Source organism: Macaca mulatta, chromosome 11, assembly GCF_049350105.2.
Source record: "Macaca mulatta isolate MMU2019108-1 chromosome 11, T2T-MMU8v2.0, whole genome shotgun sequence".
In the NCBI taxonomy this organism is placed as follows: Eukaryota; Metazoa; Chordata; class Mammalia; order Primates; family Cercopithecidae; genus Macaca; species Macaca mulatta.
Window position 1 is genome coordinate 119,530,174 of NC_133416.1, and position 22,679 is coordinate 119,552,852.

The 22,679-nt window shown below is 41.9% G+C and overlaps 1 protein-coding gene and 1 long non-coding RNA gene across 9 annotated transcripts in view; both read right to left on the reverse strand.

Annotated features, from left to right (window-relative positions):
- The window catches only part of HECTD4 (HECT domain E3 ubiquitin protein ligase 4), a 228,744-nt gene that overhangs the window by 138,606 nt on the left and 67,459 nt on the right, over nucleotides 1-22,679 (reverse strand). For all 8 annotated transcript variants that reach the window (XM_028829925.2, XM_028829923.2, XM_028829924.2 and 5 more), the window contains exons 3-7: nucleotides 17,918-18,007; nucleotides 16,472-16,602; nucleotides 13,052-13,160; nucleotides 12,245-12,383; nucleotides 9,597-9,767 (exon numbers count right to left, since the gene is read on the reverse strand). In XM_028829925.2, coding sequence (XP_028685758.1) covers nucleotides 9,597-9,767; nucleotides 12,245-12,383; nucleotides 13,052-13,160; nucleotides 16,472-16,602; nucleotides 17,918-18,007 — 640 coding nt within the window. The remainder of the gene's footprint in view (nucleotides 1-9,596; nucleotides 9,768-12,244; nucleotides 12,384-13,051; nucleotides 13,161-16,471; nucleotides 16,603-17,917; nucleotides 18,008-22,679) is intronic.
- LOC144333100 (uncharacterized) lies at nucleotides 6,133-8,421 on the reverse strand. The gene is made up of 2 exons (XR_013401458.1): nucleotides 8,125-8,421; nucleotides 6,133-7,989 (listed from the first exon to the last, which is right to left on the reverse strand). It is a non-coding gene; the product is annotated as an uncharacterized LOC144333100 (long non-coding RNA).

Here is a 22,679-nt window from a genome sequence, read left to right on the forward strand (position 1 = left end):
TAATTTTTTTTTTTTTTAAATAGAGACAGGGCCTCACTTTGTTGCCCAGGCTGGTCTTGAACTCCTGGCTTCAAGTGATCTTCCTGTTTTAGCCTCCCAAAATGCTGAGATTATAGGCATGAGCCACTGTACCCGGCCCTCTTTTTCTTTTTTTTTTTTGAGACAGGGTCTGTCTCACTCCACTCACTGCCCAGGCTGTGTGCAGTGGTGTGACTGTACTTCTCTGCAGCCTTAAACTCCTGGGCTCAAGCAATCCTCCCACCTTAGCTCTCCAAATAGCTGGGACTACGGATGTGCACCATTAAACTAAAATATATATATATAAAAATATTTGTAGTGATGTGGTCTCACTCTGTTGCCTAGGCTGGTCTCAAATCCTTGGCCTCAAGCTATCCTCCCACCTTGGCCTCCCAAAGTGCTGGGATTACAGGTGTGAGCCACTGTGCCTGGCCTGATAAGGTTATATTTGAGCAGAGATATTTAAAAAGTGAGAGAAACAGCCATGTGGTTATCTATAGTCCAATATTCCAGCACAAGGGGACAGAGGGGGAACATACTTGGTGTGTGTGAGTAACATGGAGGAAGCATGGCTAAGTGGCATGAACAAGAAGGTATGGTAGGTGCAGAGGGTGTAGGTGCAGCAGGTGGTAGGTGCAGAGGGTGTAGGTGCAGTAGATGTAAGTGCAGTGGATGTAGGTGCATTGGATGTAGGTGCAGCAAGTGGTAAGTGCAGAGGGTGTAGGTGCAGTGGATGTAGGTGCAGAGGGTGTAGGTGCAGAGGGTGTGGGTACAGTGGATGTAGGTGCAGATGGTATAGGTGCAGACGGTATAGGTGCAGAGGGTGTAGGTGCAGTGGATGTAGGTGCAGAAAGTGTAGGTGCAGAGGGTGTAGGTGCAGTGGATGTAGGTGCAGATGGTGTAGGTGCAGTGGATATAGGTGCAGAAGGTGTAGGTGCAGTGGATGTAGGTGCAGATGGTGTAGGTGCAGAGGATATGGGTGCAGTGGATGTAGGTGCAGATGGTATAGATGCAGACGGTGTAGGTGCAGAGGGTGTAGGTGCAGCAAGTGGTAACTGCAGAGGGTGTAGGTGCAGTGGATATAGGTGCAGATAGATGGTGTAGGTGCAGAGGGTATGGGTGCAGTGCATGTAGGTGCAGATGGTGTAGGTGCAGATGGTGTAGATGCTGACGGTGCAGGTGCAGAGGGTGTAGGTGCAGCAAGTGGTAACTGCAGAGGGTGTAGGTGCAGTGGATGTAGGTGCAGAGGGTATAGGTGCAGTGGATGTAGGTGCAGATGGTGTAGGTGCAGAGGGTATGGGTGCAGTGGATGTAGGTGCAGATGGTGTAGATGGAGACGGTATAGGTGCAGAGGGTGTAGGTGCAGCAAGTGGTAACTGCAGAGGGTGTAGGTGCAGTGGATGTAGGTGCAGAGGGTATAGATGCAGTGGATGTAGGTGCAGATGGTGTAGGTGCAGAGGGTGTAGGTGCAGAGGGTGTAGGTGCAGTGGATGTAGGTGTAGAAGGTATAGGTGCAGTGGATGTAGGTGCAGATGGTGTAGGTGCAGAGGGTGTAGGTGCAGTGGATGTAGGTACAGATGGTGTAGGTGCAGAGGGTGTAGGTGCAGTGGATGTAGGTGCAGAAGGTGTAGGTGCAGTGGATGTAGGTGCAGAGGGTGTAGGTGCAACAGGTGGTAGGTGCAGTGGATGGCAGTACAGAGGGTGTAGGTGCAATGGGGGCCCAATCATTCAGCACCTCTATAGAAGTAATGGGATGGGATACATTTTGAAGATAGAGTAGACAGTATTTGCTGACTAGATATGGAATTTGGCAGGGGTAGGGGGAGAAGGCAGAGTCCAGAGTGACACCAAAGGTCTCTGGCGAGCACTGGAAAGACACATGCTATTATCTGAAATGGGAAAGATTTTGGAAGGAGGAAATCTGAGCTAACCTCAGGAGTTTAGCTGGGGGCATATTTAGCTTGAGGTGACCATCAGATTTCCAACTGGGGAAGTCTAATATTCTGTGCACATGCAAGCAAACAGCCACATCAATATGCACCTAGAGTTTTGGTAGCAGGTTTTGGCTGAGAAGAAAATTTGAGCATCATCAACATATACGGGTGTTTGAGGCCACAAAACAAGAGGAGATCAACTAAGAAGTTAAGACAGTTGACAGAAGCAGACAGAGCGAGAGAAGAGGTCCTACAAATAAGACTCAGAAGGAACAATCAGCAAGTAGAAGTATCATGGGGTGTCCACAGCTGAGCGAAAACAGTTTCAAGAATGGAGAAGTGATAAACCATGTCAAATAATAGTGGACCACTGAATTCAGTAATGTGGGAGCCACTGGTGAACTTCAGAGAACTGTTTGGTGGCATGACGAGGATGCATCAAGAGCGATGGGTTCAAGAGAAAATGGAAGGAGAGGAGGCAATGACAATGAAAATAAATGATTTCAAGAGTTTCACTATAATGGGGAGCCAAAAAAATAGAGTGCCTGGAGGTAGGCAGGAATCAGGAGAGTTGGCTTTGTTTTCTCAAGATGGGATATAGTCTAACGTATCTGTATGCTGTGGTGGACAATCCACTGAGAGAGGAAAAGTTGTTAACACAGAAGAAAGACAATTGCAGAAACATTCTGTCCCCTAGCCACTTTTATTACACAGCAGGTAGTGAATACACACAGTGTTCTGAGCCTAGCTTTCTGTACTAAACAATATCTCATGGAAATTAATCTACTTCATTCTAGGTAGATCTGCCTCGTACCTTTTTTAATTTTTAAAAAATTATATTAATTTTTTTTTTTCTTAAGAGATGAGGTCTCACTATGTTGCATGTTGCCCAGGCTGGTCTCAAAATCCCAGACTCAAGCGATCCTCCCACCTTGAGCCTCCCAATGTGCTTGGATTGGCCAGGTGTGGTGAGTTATGCCTGTAATCCCAGCACTTTGGGAGGTCGAGCCGGGTGGATCACCTGGGATCTGGAGTTCAAGACCAGCCTGGACAACATGGTGAAACTCTGTCTCTACTAAAAATACAAAAATAGCCAGTGTGGTGGCAGGCGCCTGTAATCCCAGCTACTTGGGAGGCTGAGGTAGGAGAATCACTTGAACCTGGGAGGTGGTGGTTGCAATGAGCTGAGACAGTGCCACTGCACTCCAGCCTGGGTGACACAGCGAGACTCCATCTCAAAAAAAAAAAAAAGTGCTGGGGTTACAGGTATGACAACCATGCCCGGCTGCTGTATACTTTTAATGGCTACACAGTGTTCCATTCTGTGAAAGCACCATAGGCAGCAAGCCAGATATCTATGTTTAGCTTCCCAAGTTAACATTTTAGGAAAGTTGCTAAATTAGTGGCTGGGTGACACTTAAAAAGTTTTTTAATGATGAAAAACTTCAAACTTATGCAAAAAAAAGAATAGTACAATGAACCTCCATGTACCCATGATTCAGATTCAACTATTGCCACAGCTGTTTAACCTATCCTCCTATTTTTTTTTGTCAACTATTTTAAGGCGTATCCCAGACATCACACAATTTCATTTCTGAATATTCTGAATACTTCACTAAGCATCTCTAAAAATATAGACATTTTCTTATATATTTCACCATCATACTTAAAAATTAGACTAAGTTCAGATGCAGGGACCTCACATCTGTAATCCTAACACTTTGGGAGACTGAGGCAGGAGGATCCAATAAGCCCAGAGTTCAACACCAGCCTGGACAACATGGAGAAACCTCCCACCACCATCTCTATAGAAAATGCCAAAATTAGCCAGGCACAGTGGCATGTGCCTGTAGTCCCAGCTACTTGGGAGGCTGAGGTAGGAGGTTCACTTGAGCCCAGGTGTCTGAGGCTGCAGTGAGCCGAGATCTAGCCACTGCACTCCAGGCTGGGTGACAGAGAGACTCTGTCTCAAAAAATAAACAAACAAACAAACAAAGTAAACTAAGACTAAGCCCCTTGGTTTCATCTAATATTCCTAATACTTTCATATTCAAATTATCTCCAAAAAGATTTTTTTAATTGGTTTGTTTTATTCAGACTCTGAAAATTATTCAGAAATTGTTATTTTAATCTAGAGCAGGTTCCCTCCTCCCCAACTTTTTATTTCACGCCACAGGCAGGGATTGTTTTTTAATTGTTCTACAAGGCAGGTATCAGCTTTTGATTATATAACTATATGTCTAAATATATCTGTATGTTGTCTTCATAGTTGATTGACACGTTGGTTGAATATGTACTTCTAGGTTGAAAAATAATTTCTGGCAGGAGGCAGGGGACACTGAACATTAAAAAGGAAGATCCAAGGCCGGGCGCGGTGGCTCAAGCCTGTAATCCCAGCACTTTGGGAGGCCGAGATGGGCGGATCACGAGGTCAGGAGATCGAGACCATCCTGGCTAACACGGTGAAACCCCGTCTCTACTAAGAAATACAAAAAATAGCCGGGCGAGGTGGCAGCGCCTGTAGTCCCAGCTACTCGGGAGGCTGAGGCAGGAGAATGGCGTGAACCCGGGAGGCGGAGCTTGCAGTGAGCTGAGATCCGGCCACTGCACTCCAGCCTGGGCTACAGAGCGAGACTCCGTCTCAAAAAAAAAAAAAAAAAAAAAAGGAAGATCCAACGCCAGGCACAGTGGCTCACGCCTGTAATTCCAGCACTTTGGGAGGCCAAGGGGGTGGATCACTTGAGGTCAGGAGTTTGAGACCAGGCTGGCCAACATGGTGAAACCCCATCTCTGCTAAAAATACAAAAATTAGCTGGGCATGATGGCCTGTAGTCCCAGCTACTAGGGAGGCTGAAGCTGGAGAATTACTTCAGCCTGGGAGGTGGAGGTTGCAATGAGCCAAGATCATACCATTGCACTCCAGCCTGAGTGACAGAGGAATATTCCATCTCAAAAAAAAAAAAAAAAAAGAAAAGAAACAAACAAACAAAAACAATTTCCCTCAGAATTTTGAAAGTACTGCTCCATTTTTGCATCCAGGAATGCTACTGGACAGCCTGGTGCTTTTCGAATTGCTCAACATTTGTGTATATATATATTTTTAATTTCTGGAAGCTTTAGAATCCTCTTTTATGCTTGGTAATCTGCAATTTCATGATGGTGTGGGCATTTTGCATTCACTGTGTCAGATACCTTTTAATCCAGATGTCAACATCCTTCGGTCTGAAATCTTTCCTGTATTGTTTCTTTTTTTTTCTTTCTGAGACAGGTTCTCACTCTGTCACTCAGGCTGGAATGCAGTGGTGCAATCACAGCTCACTGCAGTCTTGACCTCCAGGGCTCAAGCAATCCTCCCGCCTCAGCCTCCCGAGTAGCTACGACTACAGCAGTGTGCCATCATGCCTGAATAATCTAAAAAAAAATGTGTAGAGGTAGCATCCCACTATGTTGCTCAGGCTGGTCTTGAACTTCTTGGCCCTACTAGCATTATAGGCATGAACTACTGTACCCAGCCTGTATTACTTCTTTTTTTTGAGATGGAGTCTCGCCCTGTTGCCCAGGCTGGAGTGCAATGGCACGATCTCAGCTCCGCCTTGGGGGAGCCTCCCAGGTTCAAACTATTCTCCTGCCTCAGTCTCCTAGTAGCTGGGCTTTATAGGTGTCCACTACCATGCCCAGCTAATTTTTGTATTTTTAGTAGGGTCAGGGTTTCACTATGTTGGCCAGGCTGGTCTCGAACTCCCGACCTCGTGATCTGCCCACCTCAGCCTCCCAAAGTGTTGGGATTACAGGTGTGAGCCACCGCACCCAGACTCCCGCCTATATTATTTCTTCATCATGTCATCCTCTTTATTTTCTGTTCTTTTTGGAACTCCTATTAGCAAGACTTTAGATGGATGGCTCCACACATCTTTTATCTTTTCTCTCATATTTACTGTTATCTACTTGTCCTTTCTCAAATATTTCTTAACTCTTTTACTAATTTTCAAATTTGGATAATCATAGTTTTAATTTTCTCATTCCCTGATAATTCCTTTTTGAGGCATCCTTTCCTGTTTTATAATATGAATGCAATATCTTCACATATCTCACAGAGCAATTAGTGCTTATGTGAAGTTTTAGTCTATTTCTTCAGCTAGCTGGTTTTTTTTTTTCTTAAGGAAAATTTGTATTATTTTAATTTTATATACAGAAAACTCAACAGTATGCGTTTAACCCAGTTTAGTGGCAAGTTCTTTAGCCTTTGCCTTTTCGAGCTTGGTGATGGAAGCCACAGACTTGGGACCCAAGATACTGCCTCCCCAGTGACAGCGGATCTCATTGTATCTGCCGTTGTCATTGGTCCTGATAGCTTCCACCAGCTTAGCCAAAGCTCCTTTGTCTTCCAAGTTCACCTGTGTGAAGGCAACAGTGGTATAGGTCTTCCTGTGGACTAGATGGCCCAGTCTTCCCTTCCCCTTGATAATGCAGTAAGGGACCCCATTTTACAACACAGGGCAGGCAAGAAGACAACCAGCTCGAAGGAATCCACGTTGTGTGCAATCACCACCAGCTGAGCTTTCTTGTTCTCTACCAAGGTGGCAGGTGGTCTCTTAGTGGGGATGTCCCCTTTGCCAACAGCTCTCTTCTCAGCCTGGGCCAACAGCCTCTGCTTCTTCTCTTGCTTTGTCTCTGGTCTGTACTTGTGGGCCAGCTTAAGCAGCTGAGTAGCTGTTTGGCGGTTCAGGGTCTGGGTGAACTGGTTAATCGCAGGAGGCACTTTCAGCTGCTTATAGAGGATGGCTCTCTGCCGCTGCAACCTGACATAGCAGGCCATTTCACAAAGTAGGTGAGGTCTCTTTTGGGCTGAATGTCCTGTCCAATGCCAAAATTCTTAGGCCTTTTTTCAAAATTCACCACTTTCTTGGCCTCCCGCTTCTTCACAACAGCAGGGGCCAGAGCCACCTTCCCCGCCTTGGCCTTCTTTCCTTTCAGCATCTTGGGTGGCGGGAGACCAGTTAGCTGTTTTTTAACTTTTTCTCATTTTTAACCTTCATATTAGAAGCTTTCCTCACTTTTCTAGTAATCCTTGGTAGTCTGCTCTTTTTGTTTAATTTTAAAACTTTTTATTAGGGAAAATTTTCAATATACACAAAAGAAGAAAGAATAGAATAATGAGCTTCCTATGTGCTGAACCCCTGGCTTCAATCATTAGCACTACTTTTTTTAACCTATTTGCCTCCCCTCCACACACATACCTCTCCAAAGTTTGGAATTTTGTTTGTTTGGGTTTTTATTTTGTCTGCTCTTTTTTTTTTAACAGTTCAGCACTAATCAGGAATTCTGTGGACAGGGTTGAGGCTTGCTTGCTGGAAGACATCACTTATGGGTGATTCACCAGAGAGGCAAGTCTTTTCCCTTAGATGACCCCAACATCAGTATGAGAGGTCTTTTTTCAAACAGGGTCATTCAGTTTCTTCAGAAAATAACTAAGTCTTGGGCCTGGACAGCTAGCATCTGAATGCAAATGTGTGAACAGGAAGGGGGCCTGCAGGCCCTTATGTAAACTCTTTCTACCACCTTGTCTCACAATGGCTCTGCACCACATCTGATCTCCCAGTTGCTAAGATGCTCTAAGGTTGGTGGGGTGAGTCATCTCTCTTCCTCTGGTATTCCCCTAAATGTATACTTGGCTTTCTCCACAAAGAAGTATGAGAAAGGGCACTACACTCTCCATCTTATCTTCTAAAGTAGGGGGATAAGAGATACTGCCTAGAGTTCATGAACAAGAAATAAAGGTTTAACTGTAAATTACAAAGATAACTAAAAGAAAAACTAAAACAAAGGAAATCAATATGCTAGGTGGAATCAGAAAAGAAAGAGGGAGGCCAGGTGTGGTGGCTCAGGCCTGTTATCCTAGCACTTTGGGAGGCTGAGGCATGCTGATCACTTGAGCTCAGGAGTTCGAAGCCAGCCCAAGCAACATGGTGAAACCCTGTCTCTACAAAAAAACACAAAAATTAGCTGGGTGTGGTCATGCACAGCTAAGTCCCAGCTACTTGGGAGGCTGAGGTGGGAGGATGAGGTGTACCAGAGCACCGTCATCTCAGACAAACACTGCCACTTTAAGTTCCAGCTCCCTTTTTAAAACTCCTGGGCTCAAGAGATCCTTCCATCTCAGCCTCCCAAGCACTGGGATTACAGGCATGAGCCACTGTGCTCAGCCAAGACCTAAATGAAAATTCCTTAAACAGCTGGTAAGTCTGTTTAAAAACCAATTTGAAAAAAAAAAAAGCTTTTCTGACAATTACGAACACATGTTCAATCTCTAGCAGACCAATTCAAAGATTCTCTCTGGCAGGGACATTTTATAAGATAATGGTTAGAGGACACTGTGAGATTCACTAGGAAAAGAACATGCACAGTTAAAGGTTACAAGACTCCTGACTGATAGTCTGCTGTTGGGTTGGATGACTGGTTTCCCAGAACATGTTTTAATCCTGTTATAATTTATTAGAAAATTGCTTTGGTTTTTTTTTTTTTTTTTTAAAGGAATGCTAATTTCTTCCCAAAAGGAGACTGTAAATTATCTCATGAAAAAAAGTTTTGTCACAGACCTGGCTTGGGGCAATTTGTTCTTTTGTAAGTCTCTACAAATACTACCTAGACCAGCTCTGTCCAAAAGAACATTCTTCATGATGGAAATGGTCTATATCTTTGCTGTTTAACGAAGAAGCCACTAGCCATATGGCTACTGAGCACTTGAACTGTGGCTAATAGAGCTAAGCCACTCCAGTTTTAATTTTATTAAATTTCAAGTGAAATTTAAATAGCAACGTATGGCTAGCGGCCACTGTGCAGGATGGTGTGGATCTAAAGTGCCGTGGCTACCAGCTGCTCCTTACCCCAAGCCCTCCTCCTCTCTCTGCATTCCAGCCACTCTGGCCCACTTTTTCTCCCTAAAACATGCTGGCTCCTGCCACAGACACTTTGCATGTGTGGTCTCCTCTTCCTGAAATGTTCTTCCCTCACCTACTCCCCAGCCTCTTCATCTGGTACACGACTACTTTTCCTTCACTAACTAGGATTATCTTGTGCATTTATTTGCTCACTTGTTTATGGTTAATCTTTATGTCTCTCCACCACCATCACCCCAACCCACCCAACTCTGGGGCCTGAATACACATCACATTTGGGCAAGAACCCTGCCCACCCTGTCCATCTCTGTACTCCCACCAACTAGATAGAACACACTTGGCTCTCAGTGAGCATTTGGCTAATATCCAAAAGGTAAATGACACGTCACAATGTTGTTATCTCTCTGAGAGACTCCCAATTTCTATCTGTGACCCCTTCTTGCTACTCTAATGTTGTCCCACATTTCCAACAGCCCGTGAGCATTTCTACTTAAATACCCTGCTGTCTACACATTAAATAATGTTATCTCCAGTCACCAGATTAACCTTCAGAAAGTTTGGCTCTACTTACGTCATATGACTCCAAACAAAGAAACCTTCAAAGGCATCTAAGAGAAAAATCAATTTTAAGGAAACACTGAACACACTATACATGCTGCAAGGTTCTTAGGCCCTTTGCACACCAATATAAAAAGAAAGCAAACAGAAATGTTTCTGCAAAGACACAAGCGAGAAAGTTCAAACTTACCACAAGTTCAAAAATGTCCATGAAGACAGAATGTCCCTTTGGTGTTTTCTCATTCAGGCTGGCAGGAGACCAGATCCAATAGAAGTAAGTGCCATCTGAAGACAGGTGCACAGTGCTCATGGTGCTGCCAATGGGGAGGTGATTGGCTGGCATTGGCACCACCTGGCACACCTGGGCATGAAAGGGAGGAAATCTCCATTAGAGCCACATATAAATTCTGATTAATCCTATCAGCTCATCATGAATGCCATTATGTCCAAGGTGAGAATTCACTAGGCTTTCTGGTCAAAATAGAATGGATATTTATCTCTAAGAATAATATACACAAATTACATAGCAAAAATATGAAAGTTCATACAATGGGCAATGCAGATGAAAAGGTTCTTGGGATTAATTCAAATTATTTTTTAATAGGAAAAAGTATTTACTAAACACTTTGAATCTGTTATGCATATGTGTTGTATCTAACACTTATTAAAAACAAAGTTTTAGAGAAGCAGTACTTTCTGAAATTTCTTTAGTAAATGAAATTAAGATAATTTTATTTAAAGGACAAGAACTGTGTCTTGTTCACCTCTATATCTCCAGTACCTAATGGAAAGCCTAACTCAAAGTTATTTAATGAATATGGAAAGAAGGAAAAAAAGACAGCAAAAGAAAGCCAAGAGGAAAAGCTGAGAAGAGGGAGAAGGAGAAACAAAGTAAAAAATACAAAGGCCCATGACAGATCCTAACTTAGCACAGAAGGGCTTACTGAAATGCACCAAGTCCATCAGGAAGAAAAAAGAAACACCAATTCTGTATATTAAACATGAAGGCACGTGTTTCTAATATTAAACATCCTTCTGTTTCAGCATAATGAATAAGCTTTGCATCATTTCACGTTAAATGTGTAGCTACATACTAATTTTTACTGCCAAAGATAAGCACTTAAAATGATGGAACATTAGGACCACAAAAACCTGCTGGCTAGGTTTAAAAAAAAAAAAAATACAGAAATAGAAGAGCTGAGAAACTCAAAATAAAAATAATTAGAGAAGGTCAGATGCCTTCAGAGAACAGAAGAACAGTGTTCAATTCCCCATTACTTTGGGAGGGGGCACTAGTTTTCCCAAGGCTATCTCTGACCCCTCAAGTGATTTCACATGAACTTTTTTCCAGACCTGTTTTGTCTAGCTCAAAAGTAAAAACTCATTTAGTTGATGTAACCATACTTTGAACCTACAGTGCCAGGAAGACTAGAAAGTTGACAGCTACTAATTGGCCTGTGTTATCCCCAAAGTGCTCCATTCCAATGCACATATCTAGTTTGTGACCTACAGCCCTGCTTTCCTGGACAGTGTCAAAGTTTCTGCAACAACACTGAGGAACCCGGAATTACTTCAAATGTAAACCATGTTCTGAGATTTAACATCTGTTTAACTTCCAGTCTTATAACTTCTATTTCAAATGAGTATGAGACATTCTCATCTGACTGTACTTGTGACAAGAAATTAGGTTAATTGGGCATCTATTTGTTAATTTGTTCATTTTATTCATCCAACAATTATTGAGCACCTACTATTGTGCTCTGGAGATGACAGTGGTGAACAAGACTCAGTCCCTGTTCTCTAGGACAGGCAGTTGAGTGACAAGAAGAAATGTAACATTACACTTAATTTCTAGATATGACTACTCTCTGAGCACTCCACAGATGCCACCTCTAATCATTTAATCCAACTTTGTTTGAAAGGCAGAAAGTTGCAGTGTAAAGAGTTCAAACTCCTGGGCAGAGAACCAAAGGTTCAAGTTCTGGTGCTGCTACTATTGGCTGTATGGCCTTAGGCAAGTTACTTAACCTCTCTGAGCTGTATTCTTTCACTCAACAATAAACATTTACTGAATGCTTACTAGGTGCCTAGACTCAGTTGCCTTATCTGTAAGATAAACCTACATAGTAATGCCTCACAGGTAGGAAGAGGAAGAGTAGGTAAATTGCCTAGGCCAGGGCCTAGCAAATAGGAGATACTGAGGAATGGTAGTTACCATCATTGTTGTTATTATCAGTCAAATGTCAGGTACTGTGTTATGTTCTAGGGATATACAGATGAGTAGGACAGGGTCCATACCTAAAGGTGTGCATGGTCAGTGAAGTTTGACAGAAAAGCAGGTAACTGCAGTGTAAGATAGCAAGTGCCATAGCAGAGTGCTTACGAGAGCACTAAAGCCAAGCTCTCAATCCCTAGCACACAATGATTTTACTCTACACTCATTTCAAAGCTCCCTTTCCCACAGAGAGGCTGTTTAGAACAAATTGAATAAGGAAATGATGCCTTCCCAAAATAGATCTCGTTCAAAAAAAGAAAAAAGAAAAAAAAAAAAAAAGCTAGTATTTATACCATCTTTGACTGTTTAGAATTTTTTCTTAATTATAAAAAAAAGTTTGTTGTAGGCTGTAGAAACTTAGAGAACACATTCACTCAGTTCATATGGGAAAAGTCTAAGACATTAAATAAAAAGCAGAATGCCCAAACTATAACAATTAAAAGGATGCCACTCTGGGAGGAAAATATACCAACTGTATTATTATTACTTCTGATGATGTCAGGAACGAACTTTATTGCCTCTAAAATATATATATTTTTTAAATGCCTTGGTTTTCTGTTTACCTGAAGGGTGTTCTGGTCAATGACCTGGAAAAGGGAGTGAGGTTTATTATCGAAAGAGACAGGCCGGTGGAGAAGACTGCCACTGCCAAAAGCCACCCATCCTGGTTCCAACTCCTCATTCCGGCAGTACACAAAGCCTCTGTGGAAGGAAACGGAGCACAGGCTGAATCACCCGGCTATGTCGGAACCTCACACAAGCTACAACAGACATAAACAACATTTTTGACCTAATTTTAAAAAATGATTAAGTATGTAGAACATCTGAAGGAAAGTGAATGTATTACATCAATTTGAGGACTGCAAAACTATAGCAAATATTGACTTTCCACAATAACTTAGAGGGGAGAAAAAGTTGGGGGAAAAGATCTAAATGTATACAAGGCTCTCAAACTGCAGTTTCTTTTGGCAACAGTTTATAGATCTTATATCCCAACTGAAAATCACTTGCCAATCCAATGTCAAACCTAAGTTCAAAGAGACTTAAGTAGAAAAATGTCCACTTATCAACATGGAGAAGTCACTGATATTGTTACAAAAATACTGATCACAGAGGACTTTCTGGCTGGAAACAATGATCTTAGGGCTACCAAACTCTTCTGGGCCAAAACAAGGCTAAAATGCATTAACAGAACAAGATGGGGAAAGGTGGCAATAAGAGAAGATTGGAATTATTTGAATTAGTTCAGACTTGTTATTTAGTTACTAGTCTATGGGGAGTCGGAATTTACCCCCAGTGTCTTCTTCAGAGATTTATGTAAGGAGGAAAATGTTCCAGCCCAATCATTTAGGAAGTTCCATGCAACTGACCTGAGAGTACCATGTAATCCAGACCCCAATTTGCTTACTCCTCTTCCAACTGAGTTAGTAGTATACAGGTAAAGACCGTCTGCCGTGAGACAGCGTCCCAAGTCAGCATCTGAAATCGTTTTTTCACAGGTAAATTATATATATGTTTTTTCAATTGGAATTATAAACATGCTTTTTCTAATGAAAAAGCCATTAGGAGGTTAAATGAAAGATTACCTCTCACTTCTAAAATAAGAGCTTCAGTGTGACTTTCAGGGAAGATGGCTTGAACCCCCAAATCAAACATCCAAAATGCATGTGGACCACGGACCAAAATAAGGTCAGATAGTTACCAGCAGGGGAATGTGGTTTAGCCCACCAAATGTTTTTCTTTCTTTTTTTTTTGAAAAGCTTGTACTGAGTCAAGTCATTCCTAATTCTAATTTGAAATGACTAATCCTAATTCTAATTTGAAATGACTAAGAATACAGTACAACACTTTTATTAGTAATTGCATAGTAAGAGAGGCATGAGCTCTTATGAGCTCAGTAAGTGACTCTGAATCTCTTTGAACATCAGTTTCTTCATCTGTAAGATGTGGATAATAATAAGTACCTCAAGGGTTACAGTGATGGCCAGATGAGATAATAGAGGTAAATACATCTATACTGCTCTCTGATGCAAAGCCAGCATTCCATAAATGGCAAATGAAATTGTGTTAATATACTAATGATATACACTAAATTAAAATCTGCTTCTGTAGATTTTCCATTCAGAGATCCTAATTTTAGTCTCTGGAGGGACGCAGCACAAAAGTTTAATATCTTTTCTATTTTAAAACAGCAATATGTTTCCCCTTAGCTCTGTCTTCCTCAATCTAAAACAGTATCTCTCTGTATGATAGTAATTGGTTTAGTAACTCATATTCCAAAGAATTTGCCTTAAAATAGAGCTTATGGATAAAACCTTCAGTGTTTATTTTCATAATCATTCTGCTCACTATGTTTAAGTGGGGTCTTTCCACCTGAAGCATGCCATTTTAGCTGGAGGAAATGCAATGTCACACCATCAAATTAGTACTAAAAATGCTATTAGCTTAAAAATTCAGTCTACTAATCTGAGACAACTGGGACCTGTACCTATTGGTTCCTCAATAAAAAAATTCGTTAAAGTGGGTAACCATTTTTAAAACACTAATTTCACACCTTAAACATTGTAATTTAAAGCTCATAGACTACATTTATTCCTCAATCTTTAGATTAAGGCCCAAGGCCTTCTGGGCATGGCTCTGTCGAGGGGCAGAAGTGAAAAGGACAAACAAAACAAGATTGGCCAGGAGTATATACTTGTTGAAGCTGAGTAATGAGTACACAGGGCTTATTATAGTGTTCTCTCAACTTCAGTCAAATGTAGAATGTTCCAATATTACAAGTTACATTGCAGCTGGGCACGGTGGCTCATGTCTGTAATCCCAACACTTTGGGAGGCCAAGGCAGGCAGATCACCTGAAGTCAGGAGTTCAAGACCAGCCTGGCCAACATGGCGAAACCCCATCTCTACTAAAAACACACAAATTAGCCAGGCATGGTGGTGGGCACTTGTAATCCCAGCTACCATGGAGGCTGAGGCAGGAGAATCGCTTGAACCTGGGAGGCAGGGGTTGTAGTGAGCCAAGATCACGCCATTGCACTCTAGCCTGGGCGACGAGAGCGAACCTCCATCTCAAAAAAAAAAAAAAAAAATTACGTAAATTAGTCTAAAAACTATTATAAGAAAAACAGGCCAGGTGCCGTGGCTCGCACCTGTAATCCTGGCACTTCAGGAAGCAGAGGTGATGGGAGGATGGCTTGAGCCTAGGAGTTAAAGACCAGCTTGGGCAACAAAGCGAGATCCTAGTCTCTACATAAACAAACAAACAAACAAACAAACAAAGAAATAATCCAGGCCTGTTGGTGTGTGCCTGTGGTCCCAGCTACCTAGAAGGCTAAGGTGGAAGGATGGCTTGAGCCTGGAAAGCCGAGGCTGCAGTTGTGATTGCACCACTGCACTCCAACTTGGGCAATAGAGCAAGACCCCATCTCGAAAAAAAAAGAAAAACAAGAAAAAAAAGAGAGAGAAAAAAAAGAAAACCATTCTCTCCCTAGATGCAAAACCAAAGGTTCAGGAAAATGAAAGCAAACAGACCAGCTTAATACCATCCTCCTCAGTGAGAAACTACACCCAGGAAGATACCAAATGGAGTTTTTTAAAAGGAGAAAATCAAGAAAGACGTTTTCTGTGTTAAGAAGTTGGAGCCTATAATGTCTGAGAACTTCTTGGGTACTGCAGGCATCTCCCTCTCCTGTTGACTCTGGTTGAGTCAGTGAAGGAAATAAATCATACCTAAAAGCCTTGCCTCTTCTTCTCCACACACTCGCATGCCTGTTTAGAAGAAATAGTAGACCATGGAAAGGCACAAGCCCTGGGCTGAGAGATGCGAGGGGGCCTGCCGCTTAGATTCTCCTCTGTGCTGGTGGGGTTGCCCAGGAAGGCTGCCCCATGGAGGGTGGGAAATGAAAGGGAGGGAGGAACAGACTCTCAATCCCACACTTGATGAACGCCAGTTTCTTAGAGACTCACTTCGTGGAGTCTTTCTAAAACATTCAACTTCTTAATGGCAACTATTTCCTTTTTTTTTTTTCATTCCTATTTCATCAGTTATGTAAGATTTAATGATATTATCACAACAGTAAGTACCAGTTACAATTAACAAACTGGTTTGGGAGCAAGCCTGCAACTCCGCTGGTGGGAGCAGAGCTGACCAGCCCTGTGGGTTCAGTGGACCACGGCAGGGCAGCAGCCTAGACATTTTATTGAGTGAATGGAGAGGTCTAACCCATCTGGCAAGCCAGTTAAGACAGCTTCTGCCATTTGTTGAGATAATGTAAGAAACTGACATGTAATATTGTAAAGCTCTGTAAAAACATTTTAACCTAGCCTACTTGTTTAAAGGAGATGTTAACAATGCATGCTCCCTTGAACCTCTTCATTTTTTGCTTTTAGAACAGGAGAGCTCATTAACACACAGAAAAATTACTAAAGGAAATATTATCAAGCAGTAAGACCTGATATTCTATTAGCAGACAAGAAAGTTCAACTTAAGGCTATCATACCCAAACTCAAATATCCAGTAGTCAATTTAAGTAATTCATGGCTCCTTGGCAAGAGTGTATGGATGATACCTTTTCCTTGTGATAATAAAACCTATCCATTTTCTTACATCACCAGTATCAGCTTTTATACTTTTACTGATAAAGCAGGCAATGAACATACTGAATAGAAATCTTGAGCTCTTAATTAAAAGGAACACACAAAGTTATATCCCAGTCATTTGCTACAGTGATCTAAAACCACTTTATTTACATCTTACTGTTAATCACAGGACAAAAACTTTTACATTACCTTTATTTTCAGAACTGGAGCCAGTGTTGCTATCTGGCGCAGGCAACATGTCTTCATAACCCCATGATACTATGTGTTTGCCCCCAAGCAAACAGGAGGGAGATCCAGGCCCCCCTTCCAAAAGCAACAGCCTATATGGGACAGAAAGAAAATCACAAAGACACTGAGACAATCCATTTCAGCAAGAAGTATACCTGTTACCCCAAAGAGTAGAAACCAAAATCTTAAAACTAAGATGTATAATATTTTATAGAAATATTATTCAAAAAAGATATTCACAGTATTTTTATTTTTTATTTTTCTTTTTTTTAGACAGAGTCTCGCTCTGTCACCCAGGCTGGAGTGCAGTGGTGCGATCTCAGCTCACTGCAACCTCTGCCTCCTGGGTTCAAGCAATTCTCCTGCCTCAGCCTCCCGTGTAGATGGGACCACAGGCACCCATCACCATGCCCGGCTAATTTTTGTTTTTTTGTTTTTTTGAGACGGAGTCTTGCTTTGTCACCCAGGCTGGAGTGCAGTGGTGTGATTTTGGCTCACTGCAAGCTCCGCGTCCCAGGTTCATGCCATTCTCCTGCCTCAGCCTCCTGAGTAGCTGGGATTATAGGCACCCGCCACCACGCCTGGCTAGTTTTTTTGTATTTTTAGTAGAGATGGGGTTTTGCCATGTTGGCAGGCTGGTCTTGAACTCTTGACCTTAAGTGATCCTCCCGCCTCGACCTCCCAAAGTGCTGAGATTACAGGCATGAGCCATCACACCCAGCTACAATATTTTTAAATTAAAAAATTACGGAGCTGTGTTTATAAAAATGTTACAATAAAATTATACCTGTGTGTAAAGTGTACTATTTTATGTGTATTTTTGTGTGTGAGAGAGAGACAGAGTGGGTTATGAATTAGGAAGCATATGTACCAAAACGTTATGAGTAGTTATCTTTGGGTAATGAGATTATGAATGATTTTCACTTTCTTCTTTATACCTTAATATATTATCATCTCAAAATTTACATCAGAATTCATTATAAGCTATTGGATTTTTATTTTTTGAAACAGAGTCTTGCCCTGTCACCCAGGCTGGAGTGCAGTGGTGTGATCTCGGCTCACTGTAACCTCTGCCTCATAGCCTCAAGCAATCCTCCTGCTTCAGCCTCCCTAATAGCTGGGACCACAAGCACGTACCACCACACTCATGAGTTATTGTGTCCCACCAGCTATGGCATTTTTAAAGACATTGAACTAAAAAATAATGAAAAATAACATGCTCTAAAAACTTTCCAAAAAGGAAGATAAAAAATAAAATTCTTACTTAAGAAGGTAAACATGATTCTATACTGATTTAAAAATCAATCACTAATTGATAAGAGTTTAGCAATCTACTTAATAAAGGAAGCATTTGGCACAAATCTGCCTAGTTTGGAAGGAGGATAAGGATACAAAATGACAGCTTACCTATATAGCACGTCAGCTACAGGCAGGGACCCTAGATCCGTCTGTTTCTGTAATAGATGGACTGTATGGACGAAAGTTTTCAATGATCCCCTAAAAATAAAAGGAAAGAACAGTAAATCATCAAAATTTAAAGTCAAATAATTTAGGTCATTAATGCTAATTTAATTAACCACATGGAAAAGTTTCAAAATGTGTCTCTCTGCTTCTGCTGGTCAGATGATGTGCTGTACAAAATATACTTGATTATTAACTATCACTATTGGTTCATACACAAAGATACAATGAAAACAACACTATGCCAATTATGAAGGAGTTCTCCTTGCATTTGGAAAAGTAAACAATTTTCCCCTAACATAAAAGTTCAAAACCATAAGGCTCGAGCACAGAGAACTTGTGGCTATTATGCTTGGTTACTCTATCACCAAATCACCCTCTGGAGGATCATAGAGTCTAACAGTATTTCCAGACTTGATTTTCAAATCTTTGCTAAGTTCATTCATTTTGAAAAACAGCTCACTAAACTCCATCACATTAAATATGACCAGAAGGAATATATTCAAATAAATATCACATTAAATATGACCAGAAGGAATATATTCAAATAAATACTGCTTTGTGCTGAGAGATGCTCCTTCTGCATCCCTCTGACTGCACATAGTTGTAATACTTGCAACAGGGCTCACCATTACCAGAATTCCTTGTGGTTTCCAAGACTCAAGCCTCTAGGAAGTCTGTCATATGGTCAGCAAGATCTGAAAGAAGGTGCTTTTAAGATGCACAGACTTACCTGGCCGCAATCCCAGTACAAATCACCACAAGAACACTTCCTGAACTAAATGATCGCCTGTATCAGATGGGCTGACTTCAACTTGCTGCCTTAGTCTCTTAGCCAAGGCTTTAATTGCTGGGTATCACATGCCTAAACACCAATAGAAATGGAATACCTAATGCAGAACCAAGTAGGCCTAGAGTCCTCCTCTTAATTGCCCCTCTCGCTATCTCTAGTTTCAGAGAATAAAAATCAAAGAATAGCATTAATAGAAGGCAAGGAGGCAGCAGATAGAGTAGAAAAACAAGTTGGAATCGGGACACATGGGTTCTAAAACCTGGCTCTGCCACTCACCAGTTGCACAATCTCAGTCCCGTCACCTAACTCCTATGGATTTTTGCTTCTTCATCTGCCCAACAGGGACACTTCCCTGGGGAACAGTGAGGTTTAAAATAAAAAAGCAAAACCTTTAACATTTGGAAAGTTTAGAACTATTAACCAACTCCAAGGAATTACTACCTGCCAGATGCAATCAGATTTGTTTTTTTAAAAGAGACAGGGTCTGGCTGGGTGCAGTGACTCACACCTGCAATCCCAGAACTTTGGGAGGCTGAGGCAGGAGGATTGCTTGAACCCAGAAGTTCAAGGTTGCAGTGACCTATGATCACACCACTGCACTCCAGCTCGGGCAACAGAATGAGACCATGTCTTTAAAAAAAAAAAAAAAAAAGAGACAGGGTCTCATTACATTGCCTAGACTGGTCTCGAACTCCTGGCCTCAAGAGATCCTCTTGCTTCAGCCTCCCAAAGTGCTGAAATTATAGACATGAGCCACCATACCCAGCCTTCGATCAGATTTTAAGAGTAAAATGTAAAGTCCTTCCATGGATCACAAGCCCCTATGTGATCTGGGTCCTGCCAACCTCATCTCCTGCCCCTCTCCTTCTACCATCACGTTCCAGAAACCCTGCCCACTGTGCTGTCCCCTCAGCTACCCCAAGCACAAGAAGAATGTCAGTTTTGTCACTCGCCACTCCATTTACGTGGAACTCTCTGCTGCTGGCTGTTTCTCATCATCCAGTGCCAAGTGTTACCTCTTCAGTAAGGCCTTCCCTGGCATCTCCAGCTAATGCTGCTCCCTACCTCCACAGTCATTCTCTATCAAAATATCTCTTTGTCTTTTCATATAGTGAATATTCCTCTCTACAATGATCTTTTACCTATATTTGTTGCTCACGGTCTGCCTCCCTCACTCTTACGTAAACTCTGCAATATTAGGCACGGTCTAACTGCTCTCCACGGTATCCCTACCACCAAGAGAATGCCTTCCATGCAGTAAGTAAGCAATAAGATTTTGCAGAATGACTCACCCTGAGTCCATTCAACCATAAGCTCTGTGAGGTAAGAAACCTAGAATCACTACATCCCTAAGACTGGACAAGATTCCCGCACATCAGAAATGTTCAATAAATGTTAATTGGTTGAATGAATAAACATCTTCATAATAATTTTGGGGAATGGTTACTCTGTCTTTGAGAGCATCAACCAAAAAATTCAATAATATGCCACTAATAACTTTAGTAAGATGATCTAACACTGAAAAGCACATGACTTCTGAAGTCCAGAACAATGTATTAGCAATAAAATGTAGGAACCATGTTAAAAAAAAAAAAAACACACACAGAAGAAGAATAAATAAATAAAAACGTCCATTTCAACATTTCTGCTGAATGAAATTTAGAACCTCAAGTACAGGAAGTAATTTCAATAACTATCTTTGGTATAGACTGAATTTGGGTACATAATAAAAATGTGAGTTTTATGAACCAACGATTAATAACTTAAACTGTTTGAAACTAAAGAGTTGATAATTATTCCTAACATCCTAAATCTGTCTAAAGATAGTACTGTCTAAAAGCAAATTTTCTCAAATGGAATTTTCACATTGATAACAGATCTCGGACTTGAAATTGTCTCTGCATATGCAGAAAATAAATCAATCCAGGCCGGGCGCGGTGGCTCAAGCCTGTAATCCCAGCACTTTGGGAGGCCGAGACGGGCGGATCACGAGGTCAGAAGATCGAGACCATCCTGGCTAACACGGTGAAACCCCGTCTCTACTAAAAAATACAAAAAACTAGCCGGGCGAGGTGGCGGGCGCCTGTAGTCCCAGGAGGCTGAGGCAGGAGAATGGCGTAAACCCAGGAGGCGGAGCTTGCAGTGAGCTGAGATCGCGCCACTGCACTCCATCCTGGGCGACAGAGCGAGACTCCGTCTCAAAAAAAAAAATAAAAATAAAAAAAAAATCAATCCAATATAAAGTCTTTACAAGGAAACTTATTTCAGTACCACACAATGACTTAAATTAAGCACATGTCAGGATTCACAAACCACAGTTTCAGGGGATCTAAAACTAGGCTATGACAGCTTGCTCAGAGCAAAGAAACTTACAATAAATACTGGTGCCATTTTGCCTTAAAAAAAGCCCTTGAGATTCAATCATTTGAAGGTCTACTTTGAAACTATAAAGAGAAAAACAGGGGAAGAAGACTTATAACTAAGAACTTCATAATTATTCAAGAAAAATTCTCCCACAAATGTTTGGCTAAAAGAAAGAAGATCCCAACCAAGGAAAAAATTCTATGGAAGACAGACAGAATAGTGACACTAATCTGTCAGGCTGTGGTCCTAACTGTTCTCTAGGCAATTAGTCTAGAGGAAAACAAAGGTAGTGAAACTTCTTTCTCACAAACAGATGCCAGTGATCATATGGGTCACTGGGTAGAAGAATGTATATTCCTAGAAAAGCAACTCCAGGCCTGGCGGGGTGGCTCATGCCTGTAATCCCGCCAAGGCCAGCAGACTGCTTAAGCTCAGGAGTTTGAGAGCAGCCTGGGCAACAAAGGGAAATCCTGTCTCTACCAAAGATACACAAAATTAGCCAGCCATGGTGGCAGGTGCCTGTAGTCCCAGCTACTCGGGAGGCTGAGGTGGGAGGATCACTTGAGCCAGGGAGGCAGAAGTTACAGTGAGCTCAGATCATATCACTGTACTTCAGCCTAGTCTTTGAGAGTAACACTCCATCTCAAAAAAAAATAAAAAAAGAGAATAGGCCAGGCACAGTGGCTCATGCCTGTATCCCAGTACTTTCGGAGGCTGAGGTGGGCGGATCACCTCAGGTCAGAAATTTGAGACCAGTCTGGCCAACATGATGAAACCCCATCTCTACTAAAAATACAAAAAATTTAGTTGGGCACCTGTAATCCCAGCTACTCGGGAGGCTGAGGCAGGAGAATCACTTGAATCCGGAAGTTGGAAGTTGCAGTGAGCCAAGATCATGCCACTGCACTCCAGCCTGGGTGACAGAGTGAGACTGTCTCAAAAAAAAGAGAAGAGAAGAGAAGAGAAGAGAAGAGAAGAGAAGAGAAGAGAAGAGAAGAGAAGAGAAAAGAAAAGAAAAAGAAAAAGAGAAAAGCAAAAAGAAAAGCAACTCTAAGCATATTTCCTATTGACAGTGGGCTGATGACTTGCACATGAAGAACAGCATACTACTTTTTTTTTTTCTTTTTAAAAGACAGAGTCTTGGTCTGTCGCCCAGGTTAGGGTGCAGTGGTGCCAACTTGGCTCATTGCAACCTCCACTTCCTGGGTTTAAACGATTCTCCTGCCTCAGCCTCCAGGTAGCTGGGATTACAGCCGCCCACCACAGCGCCCGGCTAATTTTTGTATTTTTAGTAGAGACAGAGTTTCACCATGTTGGCCAGGGCAGTCTAGAACTCCTAACCTCAAGTGATCTGCTCACCTCAGCCTCCCAAAGTGCTAGGATTACAAGCCTGAGCCACCACGTCCGGCCATATGTACTACTATTAAATCTGGATATATACTGAGAAATCTTCCAATTAAAGTGATCAAAACAAGTATTAGGTCCAAAAATATAATTTGTGACCAATTTTGTGATGGAGTCCAGGTGAATAATAGCTCACTAACTTGCTGA